Consider the following 14,356-nt stretch of genomic DNA (forward strand, 5'->3'; position numbering starts at 1 on the left):
GCAGTGAGTGGTGCTGGCTGTTTGGAGTGTCAGCTCGTATATAGTTCTAAGTCGTTGCTCCCAGTTGTGAAATTGTGGCGGCGGGGGCTGGCATCTTGCTGCATATTTACAGCCGTATTTGGAAAGGGCGTGGGTGCACTTGTGTTTGTCACAAACGTGGGCTCAGCAGTGTCTTTTTTTTTTTTTTTTTTTTTTGCAATGGAAGGAAATTGATGAAGTGGGGGTAATTCAGTAACTTTATTCATGCTGCTAAAAGATGGCGAAAGCAGTGATGAGGCAAGCCCACAGAAATATGTGATCTTTTTATTTTTAATGTTGTTCATAATAAGATAAAGTTAATGCAATGCAAAGTAATTGAAGGAAATAAAAGAGTTCTGACACCTTGTTTTCTCAGGATGTTACCTAAAGCAACTCATAATGCAAGAGACAAAGGTTTTTAAAAAACCGGTATAAACTTCAACAAAGGTAGTGATTAGTCACATGGCCACAAAGTGCAGCAGTTTCCCTGAACGTTTGTTAACAAATAGAAATAATCAATATTCTGAGGATGTTTCTCCTCGTGAGTGCTGAGCAGCGGTGGCCTCTCTGCACATGCTCCACACATGTGCAGAGCATGTGACGAATGCAGCGCCTAGCCCCTCAGCTCAGGGTACGGGGGCGGGGCTTGCCAAAAGGGGTTCGATAACAGCAAGGAAAAATATGCCATTATTGTCCTAAATTGCTTGTGTTTTAGTTAATTAAAAAATTATAAATATGTATACAGTAACAGTAATGGAACCAACAAAACGAGCTGAACTACATAATTCACTGTGCAAATATAAATGTAGCTGCAGTGCACTTCTTCCCAACACCTCCGATTGGGGTCAACAAGGCAAATAAATGTGGGTAGTGATGCTGGCCTGTGAATGGATATGGCAGCGTTGTGGTTATTGCGGTATCCACAAACATTCTCACAACTCGCTCAGCCTGAAACGAGCAAGTTAATCGGCCATCGTCGAGTGCGAACCATTAGCTTCACTCTGTATTTTCTTTCACACTTTGCTGGCATCCAGGCGGGCTGCATGGTAGTAAAGTACACAGCTGCTGGTTCCTATTACATTGGTCATCGACATATCAGATTCAGCGGGGATCTTTGTGGGAGTCACACGTCCGCCTCTCCCTGTGTGTCATCTGCCTGCTTCTCAGAATTTATCGTGATGCACTGATGTGGTCAGAATATTACTGTAAGCTGTGGACAGTTGGTAAGGGAAGCATCTGTGGTTTGATTATTCAACTCTAACAGATGTCTGTTGACGTGTATCAGAAGTTTGACCTTCTGTTATTGTGTGTCATGGTTTGTTTGTTTGTTTGGGGGGTTTTTTGGTCTGTATCTTTAAGTTTTAGCACAGTCTCATGTTCACTCTGCCTCTGATATAAAACAGACTGGAGCAAGTTCACCTTTACTTGCACAAACTGTGTCCAGTTGCAGGCCCTGCAAATGATTGGGGTGTCTTTTTTTGGGTCTGACTTGCAGCCTGTTGCTAGGGGAAAGGCCAGTAGTGCTGATGGGAGTGGAGGCTGGTGGGAGGGTCAGATTTTTACTAAGCCATGCAGCTGAAGTGAAGGCCCACCGAAGCACTTGCAGCTGCAGCTGTCAGTCACATAGCTTACAGTAAAATGGGTGAGGGTAGGGAAGGGGAGGAAGGATGAGAAATCAGGGAGGTAGTAATAGATCGTAGTATCAGAGCAGGATGACACCATCATATATCGAAAGAGGAATGGTTAAAGGAGAAGTAGTGGATGAGGCAGCAGGAAGGGTGCAGAAAAGAAAGGAAAAAGGAAGTGAGAAGTGATCTTGGGTTCAGTGTCATTCCCAAAAGTAAATCCAATGTGCTTTAACACACCAACCACTAAGTCCTCTGCAGTGTGTGTGTGTGTGTGTGTGTGTTCGCGCGCGTTCGCGCGCATGCACCTTGGCAGACACAGCAGCTCGGGCTGCTGGGCGGTGTTCCCGTGCTGTTGGTTGGAGATCGTCCGGAATGTAGTCTGACTAGAAGTTTGTGTGAGACAGTGGCTTGCATAAACATACAAACACCCAGGGAAGCAAATGGACAGAGAATCTGTCTTCAGCCGCTCATCAAACAGTAAACTCTCCAAAAGCCCAAGAGCATTTTATATGTGGTTGCTACTGACTGACAGGCTGACTCCCTCCGAGTCTTCTAGTCTATCGAATGACTTGTTGCAGACAAGGTATGCAGTCATGAATAAAAGGATCTATCCAGAAGGTGTCTTGACACAGAACCTGAAATAAATGGTGAGCTCCTAGTAGGGCTGGGCGATATATCTTTTTTTTTTTTTTTAAATATCCATATATTTTCATACGAGATATAAGATGTGACAATATCGTTTATATCGATATAGTCTATGTTACGTTATAATTATACTTATGGAGCCGCAAGTTTGCCTCTCTTTCGTCCACTTTTGTTTCTACGCAACGTTACTCGGCCTCGCCTCTCCTTCACTGAACACAACTTCCCTCCCCCATAGCTTCACCTGCAGGCAACGACAAGATGAACACGGCAAATCTCCGTTAACGAGTTACCGCGGATCGCCCCGTGCGTGGGGCTGGACGGCGTCAACGTGTTAGCGAGCTAACCGCGCTAACGACCTAAAATCCTTTCATTTTCTCAAAAATCGATAGTGCGCCTTATGTATGAATTCTGGTTGTGCTTGATGACCGCGAACCAATTTTATGTGGTACACGGCGCTCAGCAATCTGTCAAAAAATGTTTTAGTACGACTTTGGTAAGCTATGGAGCTGCACCGCTTGATGGATTGTCGGAGCATTACGGCTACGTAGTCTGGAGCCTCGCTGAGTGCACGTACTGTGCTTCAACGTAATATTACCGTATTGTGTGTGTATAAGGGCCATAAATGGCACCTGTTAAGAGACATGGTTGCAAAGGCTATGTCCACACGTACCCGGGTATTTTTGAAAACGGAGATTTTTCTATGCGTTTGCACCTTTCGTCCACATGTAAACAGCGTTTTCGGTCACTGAAAACCGAGATTTTTAAAAACGCCTGCCAGGGTGGATATTTTCGAAAACTCAGTTTTTGCATTTACATGTGGACGAGGAAAACGGAGAAAACGCAGCGTCAAAGGTGTGCGCCTTTTTTGATGTCAGACTGTGCGCCATGTTATTGTTTCGGTGAAATGAATTTCTACAATGGGGGAGACTGTTACTGTTAATTTTACTCTCTGCAGTGTTTAAATGCTTACACATACACACACAGTCACTGTCCCTCCACACATAGGACTCGGTTCTGCTTCTATGCGCCATCTTTGTTTACTATCTCCCACCGAGGCTTCTAGACTTCTGATTGGCCAACATTTCTACACGGTTAGGAATATATCGCCACCTGTTGCTTTGGCATGTTCCTAGCAGCGTTTTCCTTCATTTTTGCGTTTACGTGTGGATGGGATTATTTTTTAAAACAAAAATGGAAAATCTCAGTTTTCAAAAATACCCGTGTACGTGTGGACGTAGCCAAAGAGGATTTCAAACTCAAGGCTGCCAGCCACGCAGTAGAACTGGGGAATAGAGCAGCTGTGAAATCTGTCTGTCTTTGTTATTATGCTCATCGTCTTTTAGTTTACATTTTGACTGCACAATTGTGAGCTTTTTGTTATGCACAAAAACAACATTGCTTTCTTTTATTTATGGAGAATTATTATTTAATAAATGCTGATAATTTATTTTTGAGTAATTTCTTCATGTACATCTACGCTGTATGTTAATAAGTGCCTGTGTGACATCTGGGACACAGCTTTGACTAAGAACTCTCTTTTTGTTCTTACCTTATGGCTTTAAAAAAATACCGAGATATATACCGTATATCGCCATCCAGCTAAAAAATATCGAGATATGAATTTTGGGTCATATCGCCCAGCCCTAGCTCCTAGGATTTTTGGCATTATAAATTTCTGCCAAATGAAGAACAATAATTGCAAAAATGAACACTTGTGGGTTTTTTTTTTTTTGTACATTCATTATTCACCTTCACTGGAAGGTGAAGAACGAAACTGCTGACTGATTCATGTGGGTGTGCAATATACAAAATGAAAAACAAGTACATCAGCCTGGCTTCTACGGAAATAATAGGAATGCTAAAAAGAGACGAGTGGGCAGGTGAGTTGCTTTTGTTCTCAATGTTTTGTTTGATTGAGAAATGACTCAGACTCAAATTTTTGGCCTTTTTGGTGCCTCTTGTAGCACTCTCCCTTTGGTGCTTTCATCCTTTCCGTAAATGTCTGCGAGCTCTGTTTTTTGCTGCACTTTTTGATCGGGTACAGACAAGCATGGCGGGGTGGTCGAAACTTGTGGTCACTTTCAATTTGATTAGATGTCCATCAATCATCACATAAAAGACATGAATTACTATTAAGTCATCTGAGCATGTCAAACTTTCTGTTAAATCATCCAAAGGCCATATGCCAGGCACCCACAGTTCCACAATACAGTTGGCGAGCCTGCTGATGTCCTGCAGGCTCCCAGAAAGCCACAGCAGGATGACAAGCAAACCAGAAGCAAGTAAATGTTTTAAAATCAGAGTGTCAAAGCGACAGCAGAGCAGCACAAACTTTCCTATTGTGCTCATCGCCTGCTTCAGAGGGGCTCTTTAACACAGCTTGGGATAGAATATGTATGGCCCACTGGATGATCTAATTTTCAAATAATTCTCCCTTTGTCCTGACAGTGGACTTCAAACGGAAAGAGACGGGCCAAACAATCGACTTCAGAGATGGCACTGGAAACAGGAGAATGGGCACGCTAGTGTATCCCCCCCAACAAATGCACTTTCCATACATCAAAAGACGTGTCAAAATGAGCCGGGCTCATGATAATCAGATGGTCGATGGGGCAGGGTAATGAAATTTGGAATTAAGTGGAATCAAAGCGAATAAGGAACTCCTGGACATCAAAGGGAGCACGGGTGAACCGAGCTCCTCTTTATCAGAAATGTCACTAGCCGTATGATAATCAGTTTTCATGATCGCTACTATTGTATGTGCAGACTTCAAACACGATGAGCGCCGAGGCTTTATCCGTCTCTCACACGGTGCAGCTGGGCTCTGGCTGTGGGAGGGGAAAGTTTGATTGGAGCGGTGGAGGAGGAACGGGGGGGTGGGGGTGGGGGGGGGGGGTTCAGCCTCTCCCACCAGTTTGAGACTGATCTGTTTTTCCACAGTGAAGGTCACCAGCTGTTGACCTCGCCTCACCCCATAATCCCCCCTCATTTTCTCCTCACCCCTTTGCTTCCTTCCTTCTTTCTTTCCATCCCTTTCTTGCTCTTATTGCTCACTGTTGCCACTGTCTGTTGCTCTGGCCCATGTGTGCGTTTGTTATTTGTGTTGTGTGTTTGCGCATGTGTGCTCATCCTTAACCATTTCTGCCACTGTTTATTCAGGTGGGCCACTGTGGTTTGAACCCTCCTACATCCCATACACCAATAAATGACTGTGTGTGTGTGTTCATCTGCTGGCTGCAGGCTAGAAAAAGAGGAGGGATTGACCTTGTTTTGATGAGTTTGACTGGTAGAGCACCTGCCACCTCACACTTTCCGTGAAGCACGCACACGCACTGCCCTTTTAAATATAACACTATCAAACTCTTAAAAGGTCAAGTGAATTGATTTAAAGATGCTGCACGTGATTTGGTTAAAATCTCTCTGTCCCTGATGTTTGATAAGTAATAAGCTGCCTAACTTCCAAGAAGACCGTGACCTTTTATTAACCGAATTGGTTCGACATGGTGATAGTGTGTATTATCAGATTTGGAAAGAATCTACAGTAAATCTGAATGAGGCAGGCCACGTGACAGTACTCTTAGGTTTGGATCATAGACTGTGTTTAAAAGCCACTGTGGATTTTTGAACGATTAACCTTAGCATTATGAAGAATGTGATGTGAAAGAACACTATTTTAGACCAGAAGGTGCAATGCTAAGCTATCAGCTACTGTCAGCTAGTGTGAAGCCTTAAGTGGGGTTTTGTTGTTGTTGTTTTTCATTGCTAGTTTGCTGTTTTGAAACCATACATGAGATGTGCTCCTTTCTGAAAAACCGTTTTGTTTAATTGTGGCCATTCTAACTTAATATTTCATTCATTATTTCCTGGAATGAGTGACTTAGCCTAACAACTTATCGGGAAAGTCTTGCCCCCTCCCTGATCAGACGATTGGCTTCATTTTTCAGACCTATATCCGTGCTGCCTATCGCTGTACCTTCAGGGTTCGTACGGGTGCTTGAATTTGACCCTGAAAAAGGCGTATGAACCCTGTACCTTACAACAGGTTGCATCGTCTACCAGAGAATTACATTAAGATGCTCCAAAAAGCACCAAAATCCAGTACTGTGACTGGAATTAGGAGAGATGCAGCTTTACAGACAGTACCTGACGAAGGAGGGGAATTAGCTTCCAGCTATATTAATTTCATGATAGACGTTCAGCGATTAGCATTATGATGCAGCAGGACTACTTTTGGAGCCATGAGAGGAACTGTAGTTTTGTGGCACTCCAGACAGCTTTGTTTAAATTCAAGAGAAAAAAGAAGTTGGTGTCATTTGCTGGAAAAAGGCTCTTGGGAAGTTGTGATTAACTAGTTAGAAGCATCAAATGGTTTTGCCTTACAAGGTGATGTCAAACACGTTGCTTGTGAAAGCTAAAAAAAAAGCCTCCGTCATGTAGCAAAGATCTCCCTTGAGTGGTACATGTCAGATGATGAAGTGGCAGTTTGCTTATTGCTCTGCCTTTTTGTGTTACTCTGTCGTGTTTCCTATCTTTTTAAATGTTTTGTTTTAGTTTTGTAAAAACAATGGATGTGGTACTAAATGGATCCCCTGACCCTAGTTAGCACCTAGTCATGTGTCAAACGTGTCATCCAGCAAAAGCTTTCATGTACACTCAGATTACACAGGCCTTCAGTCTCCAGACACACACACACACACACACACACACACACACACACACACACACACACACACACACACACACACACCACTTTGGTTGCAACACGGATAAATGTCAAATATCACACTCCATCAGTCTATCTCACTCTTTATTATATCACTGTCTTTCTCAACCTCTCTGTGTGGAACACGTCTGCTCCACAAAATAAAGTCAAGTCAAGTCAACTTTATTTGTCAATTCTGCCACATGTACAGGACATACAGAGAATAGAAATTTCGTTACTCTCAAAGAGCACAGATGTGGAGGAGGTCAGAATAGGGTAAAGAGAGTCACCCTCATTTCTGAACAAGAGCTCTAAACAGGACAGCCTGAGAGGAAATTCAGTCTCCTTTCAGGCTTCTGGCTAAACCAGGCTAGCACCCACTGACAAAGCTCGGCGGAGATCGAGGTTTCCTTGTGTGAAAACTCCCTGGGTTCATTAGGACCTTTAAAGTAACTCCTCTCCCCATTTCACAGCATACCAAGATTTTCCTTCAAGTGGCTCTGGTTCATCACTGAGGCCCCATCCATCAGACAGATTTTGTGGCTGTTTTTTTGTCCTTGGGAGTTGTTTAAAGAAGACCAGCCTCTGTTTGGAAGCACTTAAAGTACTACATTTTGTGGTGGATGAAGACCACTTTGTTCTGTGTGTTGTCATTCTCTCACTCTCTCTTCCCGAATGGGCTTACAGAAGCCAGTGGGATTGGAGTGGCTTCCCTGATGGGAAGAGTACACAAAGTTTAGGTAACAGTGAGGACCACACCTTATGTCTTCTGTTTGTGGTCTTTATTTTTCAGACATCATAATAAGATTCGCAGTATTGATGGCAGGCGGACTGGGGAGCTGCTTTCTGTGGAAACCCTGGACCTGAGCAATAATGACATTACTGAGCTGCGAGGACAGTGCTTCCCTGCAGGCCTCCATATCCGAGATCTGTAAGTAGCATCTCAGAGGATTCCTGTGGCACGTCATGCACCAGCTATTTAATTAAAACAAAATTAAATAAATTAGTAAAGATAAATATGTTATTTATTATATGAGGAAACTTTAGTTCTGTAACTAATATTAAGTGATGTTAATGGACATGCACATGCAAAATAACATGTTTTCCAAATATAAGATTTCTAACAAACCTCACTGTGACTTCCCTTTGTTCAGGTACCTCAGTAACAACAAGATCAATGTGTTGGAGCTCGGAGCTCTGGACCATTTGGGCGAAACCCTACAGGTTCTACGACTGAGCCGAAACCGCATCAGCCAGATCCCCGTGAAAGCCTTCCAGCTCCCGAGGCTCACCCAGCTGTGAGTGCCACTGGATTTGATCAGTTTTAACAATGTAGGCTAGTGTGCTGACAAGCTTGAGCTTTGATCTGTCAAAACAGTTCACCCTGCAAAAACATTACGCTGTTGTCATATCATATTTAGGCTGAAAACCGAGCGCCTTTCCCAATTGTAGTGTTTGGAAACTACACAGAGATGAGCCTTTTCCCTGAGAAGGAGCTTCTAGTGTCTGCTGATTGAGCTGTGTGTGTGTTTAACATTTAGAGTGCTGTTAGTGTGAGCTGTACCACTAGGGATGGATAAGACCTGACTAGGTAAACACCAGAGCCATATTATTGGTGATTTATTGCCTTCTTCCATATCCCCCAAAGTGGTTAGTTTAGTCCCCACACCATGCTCCTTTATCTTCGTCAAACTTCCCTCTAGCATAACGGTGAGGTAGACCCATTTGTAGCTCAACGCCTCCATTCTGGAGAGCAAAGGGACTCGCGTAATGGGAGTCTCTCTCCATTGTGGCTCCAGTAGTTTCCCCAGGTGCCTTTTGTTGGACATGGGGCCCCAGTGACACTGTATCACCACATGCTAGAGGTGATGCACATGAGACACAAAAGAAGCTTTGTGAATGTTTATCTTTGAAAAAGCTGAAGGCTTTTACAGCCTACACACACACACGCACACACACACACACACACAGCGGCTGTACAGATTCATTGTTACATCCACAGGCACCTCAGGCTTTTTATACAAAGAGAAAATGAGTAAAGTTTTTAATCATCTCACTCTGTCTTAATTCAAGGGGTAATAACACATGTAGTGTACAACCCTGGCCCCATACCACCACCAATGCTTGATAAATGCCTTTGCTGAATAAGGGCAAAACAAGGGGAAGATGTTTTTTCTGCTGCTTCTCTTTAAAATGGTCTTCTGTTTACAGTCATCTGTTTTGTCCTACCACCTTTCAGTGAGCTGAACAGGAACCGTATACGCCAAGTGGAGGGTCTAACCTTCCAGGGTTTATCCAGCCTGGAGGTGCTCAAACTACAAAGGAACAGCATCGGCAAACTGACTGACGGAGCCTTCTTTGACCTGGCTAAGATGAAAGTCCTGTACGTACTAAACATGACCTTTAATCATACCAAAGAGAATCATTTATTTAAAACTATTATCCGACTGGTTTTGTTTTACTTTCACAAGTTCTCCTGCACAGCAGAGGACAAATCCGAATAGTTGGAGAAAAAAAAATCTAATTTAAAGAATTTGGGTGCTGCAGTTAGTTTGGAGCGAGCACTATCTGATTGGCTAATCCTATTTGCACTCATTTACTGCCATTACAGGAATACTCACTGACTAAAAAAGATCTTTTTGTACCCTTACTGGAACTTTCTCACAATTACACTTTTCCCCCCTCCACCCAGAACTTTTACATAATCACTTAAATTACACGCAAAATAACAGAGTAATGCTCACAAATTGCATTGTAATTTATGTCACAGTAATGTGGTGAAGTGTTGTGAGATCAACAGATTCTCACTGCAGTATCTCTGTGTCATGCAGGCACCTGGACTACAACAGCCTGACGGAGGTGAACAGTGGCTCGCTTTACGGACTGACTTCCCTGCAGCAGCTGTTCCTCAGTAACAACTCCATAGCACGCATCAATCCTGATGGGTGGAAGTTCTGCCAGAAGCTAAGGGAGCTGTAAGTACCAGCATTCAAATTAGCCCGAACGCACACTCTCTTGCCAGATGTACCGCTAAAACGTTTCACCGGAGAGTGGTTAAATATCCGAAAAACTCAGCTTGGTAACGACAAAAAGCGTATATATCAGTGCAGTTTGCATTTTTTAAAATAAAGGTTTAAATGCTAGCTCTTAAAGTTTCCACTAACACTAAATGTGGATTCTTAAAGCCTCGAGAGCCCAACTCTTTTGACCTGCCACCCATATCATCATCACCATCTCCCTTTCAGGGTTAAACGACATTTTGTTTTAACACTCAGTACGCTTACACTATTCTTAGGATTAAGCCTGTTTATCCCATAATTAGAGCTGGGCTCAACAGCACTCGAGCGCTTCGACATGAGTTTTTGTGCTCCGTGTGTAAACCTGCGGCAAACCGGCGTGTAAATCCTCCGCTGGATGTTGTGGTAATTACACTGAAGGATCACCTTCACTGCCTTTGTCTGCCGAGTTATTATCTGAGAGTCTTTCCTGCACTGTTGACACGACTGTCGTAATGCCGCTTTAAAGTGCTTCGCTCAGCTGAGGCGTTGCTAACTACGAGGTAGCCGGGGCTATCTGTGGCGCCTATGTTTGTTTATGTGTAACAGTCAGAATGGATAAAGTGGTAGATGGTGATCGCGCTAGTTTGCTCTGGGTATCTCAGCGCCGCTTCCTGTACGCTCCCAGCACACGTTTCTCCCAGCACCACACCTTTCCACCAGTTATATGATTTTATTATCTGCGTTTTGATGACCCTCACGGCTGATAGAAGTGAGTGACTCGTCTTTATGAGAAGCCTTGTTATTGCATTCCCGATTCGCCGGGCTGAACTGGTCATCAGGGAGAATCTCTGCACACATGACTAGTCAAGCAAACCTGAGACAGACAGAGAGGGCAATAAAATGCACAATACTGCCTTTGAGCACTGTTTGAAAGATACCGTTGTAAGATTTATTATCAGTGGTAATCAGGATTTGCCATAAAAACCACGAAAAGAAGAAACATTCTTAGAAGTCTCTTCAAGCTGTAGTTTCATTTCTTTTCTTTTTTTCCTTTTCTTTTTAAGATTGCAAGTAAACCATCTCTCTGAATTCCTAAAACAGGGGAAATCCCTTGGAAACCCATGCAGTGTCGACACCCCATTAGTATGTTCCTCAGGCCTTTTAATAAAAAAGAAAAGCTTTAGAGGCTGGATGTGAATATGAGCAACATTTTGAGGGTTCCAGGACACGAGTAGCAGTTTATTCCCCTGGGGTTTACCACACGCTTAAGTAGTCTTATAAACGGGGGTTGTAGACATGCTGAGTCCCAACCCAGAATTTCTTTTCTTTCCTGTCAGACGATGCGAAGCTCATTTAAGCTCTGACTTCTGCTAAATCCATTCTCCGTTAACATCATGCGGTGTGGAAAACCGTACAATGGAAAAACGCATCATAAACTGGCAAATGGTCATCGAATGGGCTTTGAAACTGAAGTATAATGATGTCGTGAGCGGTCTCAGTGGTCTGCCAACCTTCCAGACCTCACACAGAATATTTCTCTCTGTCTGTTCTGTTTTTTTCCCTCACTTTCTCTCTGTCTCTCCTCTTCTTCTGTCTCTATTTCTTTCTCTCTCCAGGAATTTGTCTTACAACAACTTAACTCGTCTGGATGAAGGGAGTCTGGCAGTGCTCGGGGATCTCCACACCCTCCGTCTGGGCCACAACTCTATCAGCCACATCAACGAGGGAGCCTTCAGAGGCCTCAAGGCTTTACGCATCCTGTAAGTACACCAGCCCACCCCCAACCACCATTACCAAGCCCTAAACAGACCCCTAACTCACACATTATGCCCCTGCTGACCATAAGGTTAAGACGTGCCACTTGGGAGCAGTGAAAATTGAGATGCTTAATTTTGTTTTTTGCCTGGGTGACATTTGATAGTTAATCTCATGAAGTCCCTTCGTTTGACATAGGAAAGAGGGAGCTGTTGGCTTTCAGTGAGGGTTTACTGTCATTTGTATTCATGTCTTTTACAAGGTGTCTATTGTCATGGTTTCTGTAGCAACTTCTTACTTTTTTAGTGCCTTTTTTCACTTTGTTTCTTCAGTTTTGTCTGGGGCGTTTGTTTTGTCTCCAAACACCCAGCAATCTTGGATCTAAAAGGGTTCTGTGTCACTCGGCTCCCTTGAGATCCTTCCTGGCTTTTTTGAAGCCATGAATGAAGATAGAGGATTTTTTTTTCCTTTCCCTGATCCACCATGTGTACAAAAAGCCCAAAGAAAGAAAAGGGGAGAACCACAGGGAGAAAGCCGGTGGATAAATCCAGCAGAAAGACTTGGGGGTCTTGGTCCCTAACCAAGGTCTTCTTGGCTGAGCTGTTCACAAGAGAGCCAGAGAGGAGAGTAATACCAGAGCTTGCTAGAAAGGCTCTCTGACAGCAGGGTCAGAAGCCAAGGCACATAAGGCTTCTCCCTCTGCTGGCACGCTGGATGCCAGATAACTAGCTACAGAGGGTGGAACAGGGAGCTTTCACTGCCATATCTCAGCCCTTCTCATGTTTTTCTTTCTTGTCTTTAATTAACCGCTTTGTTTCATTTGGCTGCACACTTTCAAAGCCCTCTTAATGCCCATTTCTTCCCCTCTGTTATTCTAAGTGTGTTCTGTCATCTCCTAACGATATCCCACAATACATATAATCTCTGTCTTAATTTTGGAATTTTTTCCTCCTCTCTTGTACTCCTTCTGCTTGGTGTCTTTGAGGCAGGCCTAATCTAATCAGCAGTGGGGAGGACGTGCATAGGCTGGGCCCTGAAAAGGAGCCGGGGGAGCTTTAATTGGGCCGGAGTGGCTGGTTGCGCTGGCATGGGGCTGGAGCCTGAAACGGGGTGTGAAAGCTCCAAACAAGCCAGCCTGCCCTCTAATTCGGCCACGGGGGTCGTTGGCTCATCGGGGCCCCCCTCTCCGTGCCCCCATCTCTCCCTCACTCTCTCTCTCTCGCTCGCTCCTCTACTCTGCAGCCCCCGCCGCTGCCCTTGCTTTAACAAGGCAATAGCCTTTAACATCCACCCAGCCAGAAAGAGTAGGAAATTGGCAGCTCCAGTCCAGTCAAACAGACACAGTCGTCAGCACAAAGTGAAAAGAACCAAAAGGGGATAAGAGATGCTTGGAAAGCAAATGGGAGGAGGAGTGGAGGTGGCTATTGTGGTGGGGGCGGAGGGGTGGGGCTGACCATTAACCCCGAAGGCCCTTTCTCAAGTTTGAGGAAAGTCTTTTTTTTTTCTTTTTAATGGCTTGGAGAAGTTCTCAGACTCTGCCGCTTGTTCTTTTTGATCACCATGCAGCAGGGCGGAGCGGTGGCCCCTCTGCAGCTATGACTTCACTGAAAGAGGTAGCTCTCAAGCAGAAGCATTCAGCAAGTGTTCGGAAACCCCCAACTTTCGTTCACTCAATCTCTTCTGTCTTTGTCTGGCCATGACTAAGCTTGGCTGCTAACCCCGTCGGCACTCTTGGCTGCGCCGTACCTGCCAGCATCGGACTTGCAGTCCGAACTGTCTGGCTTCTGGCATTGTGTTCTTGCCAGTCCCTCTACGCCATCATGAATTATACATGTTTCCCTGCACTAGGGTTTGCCTCAACACACCAGCGCGCATGCACACGTTTTCACACGCACACTCCTTCTCCACCCCTCTAAGGAAAGAATATGCTTGGTTGGCAGAGCAGAGCGGGAGAGGGGCTCTTTAAGCCAGGTGCAGCGGGGGCGAAGGGGGTAACCCGTGACTTCCAAGAGCAGCTTCTGCCAGGGCTGTGAAGCGCTTCAGCGCTGCCAGGACTAATCCCTGTTCCTCTCCTCAACCGCCTTCCGCCGTTCTTATCCTCCTCTTTTCTCTCATTCTCCACAGGGAGCTGGACCATAACGACATCTCAGGCACAATAGAGGACACCAACGGGGCCTTCTCTGGATTGGACAGCCTCATCAAGCTGTGAGTGTCTCCCCTCCTTTTCATCCCTCAGCCCTGGCCTGCCACTGTCTCTCTGCTCTCTTCAGAAAACAAAAATAGAGAAAGCGAAGGGAGCCGCCTCCTTTTCTTGCATCCCAAAGCCACTCCAGTTTAAGTTTGTTTAGAACTTTGAGACACTATCACGACCCCACACTTTACTTTGAAAAAAACATGCTCACACTGAGCAACAATTTAAAGGTCCCCTCTTTATTTAGTTTATTAGTTTTTTTTCTCCTCATCCTATAGAGGCCACTTTCTCTTCAGTTCATTCTAGCGTTCATCTTGTGATTTGATTGTAAGCTTTATGGGCAAACTGGGTTCTCTTTGCTGATAATGGCTGGAAAAATGAGTCATGTTTTTAATTACTCATTGGTGCTTTCAAACGC

The 14,356-nt window shown here is 44.5% G+C and overlaps 1 protein-coding gene across 2 annotated transcripts in view; it reads left to right on the top strand.

Annotated features, from left to right (window-relative positions):
* Positions 1–14,356, top strand: part of lrig1 (leucine-rich repeats and immunoglobulin-like domains 1) — a 34,224-nt gene that overhangs the window by 12,755 nt on the left and 7,113 nt on the right. For both annotated transcript variants that reach the window (XM_085353072.1, XM_085353073.1), the window contains exons 4-9: positions 7,787–7,924; positions 8,148–8,291; positions 9,233–9,376; positions 9,825–9,968; positions 11,609–11,752; positions 13,872–13,952. In XM_085353072.1, coding sequence (XP_085209198.1) covers positions 7,787–7,924; positions 8,148–8,291; positions 9,233–9,376; positions 9,825–9,968; positions 11,609–11,752; positions 13,872–13,952 — 795 coding nt within the window. The remainder of the gene's footprint in view (positions 1–7,786; positions 7,925–8,147; positions 8,292–9,232; positions 9,377–9,824; positions 9,969–11,608; positions 11,753–13,871; positions 13,953–14,356) is intronic.

This window comes from Diplotaxodon limnothrissa, linkage group LG5, assembly GCF_057381915.1.
Source record: "Diplotaxodon limnothrissa isolate DT_005_m linkage group LG5, D_limnothrissa_male_GT1.1, whole genome shotgun sequence".
Lineage (NCBI taxonomy): Eukaryota > Metazoa > Chordata > Actinopteri > Cichliformes > Cichlidae > Diplotaxodon > Diplotaxodon limnothrissa.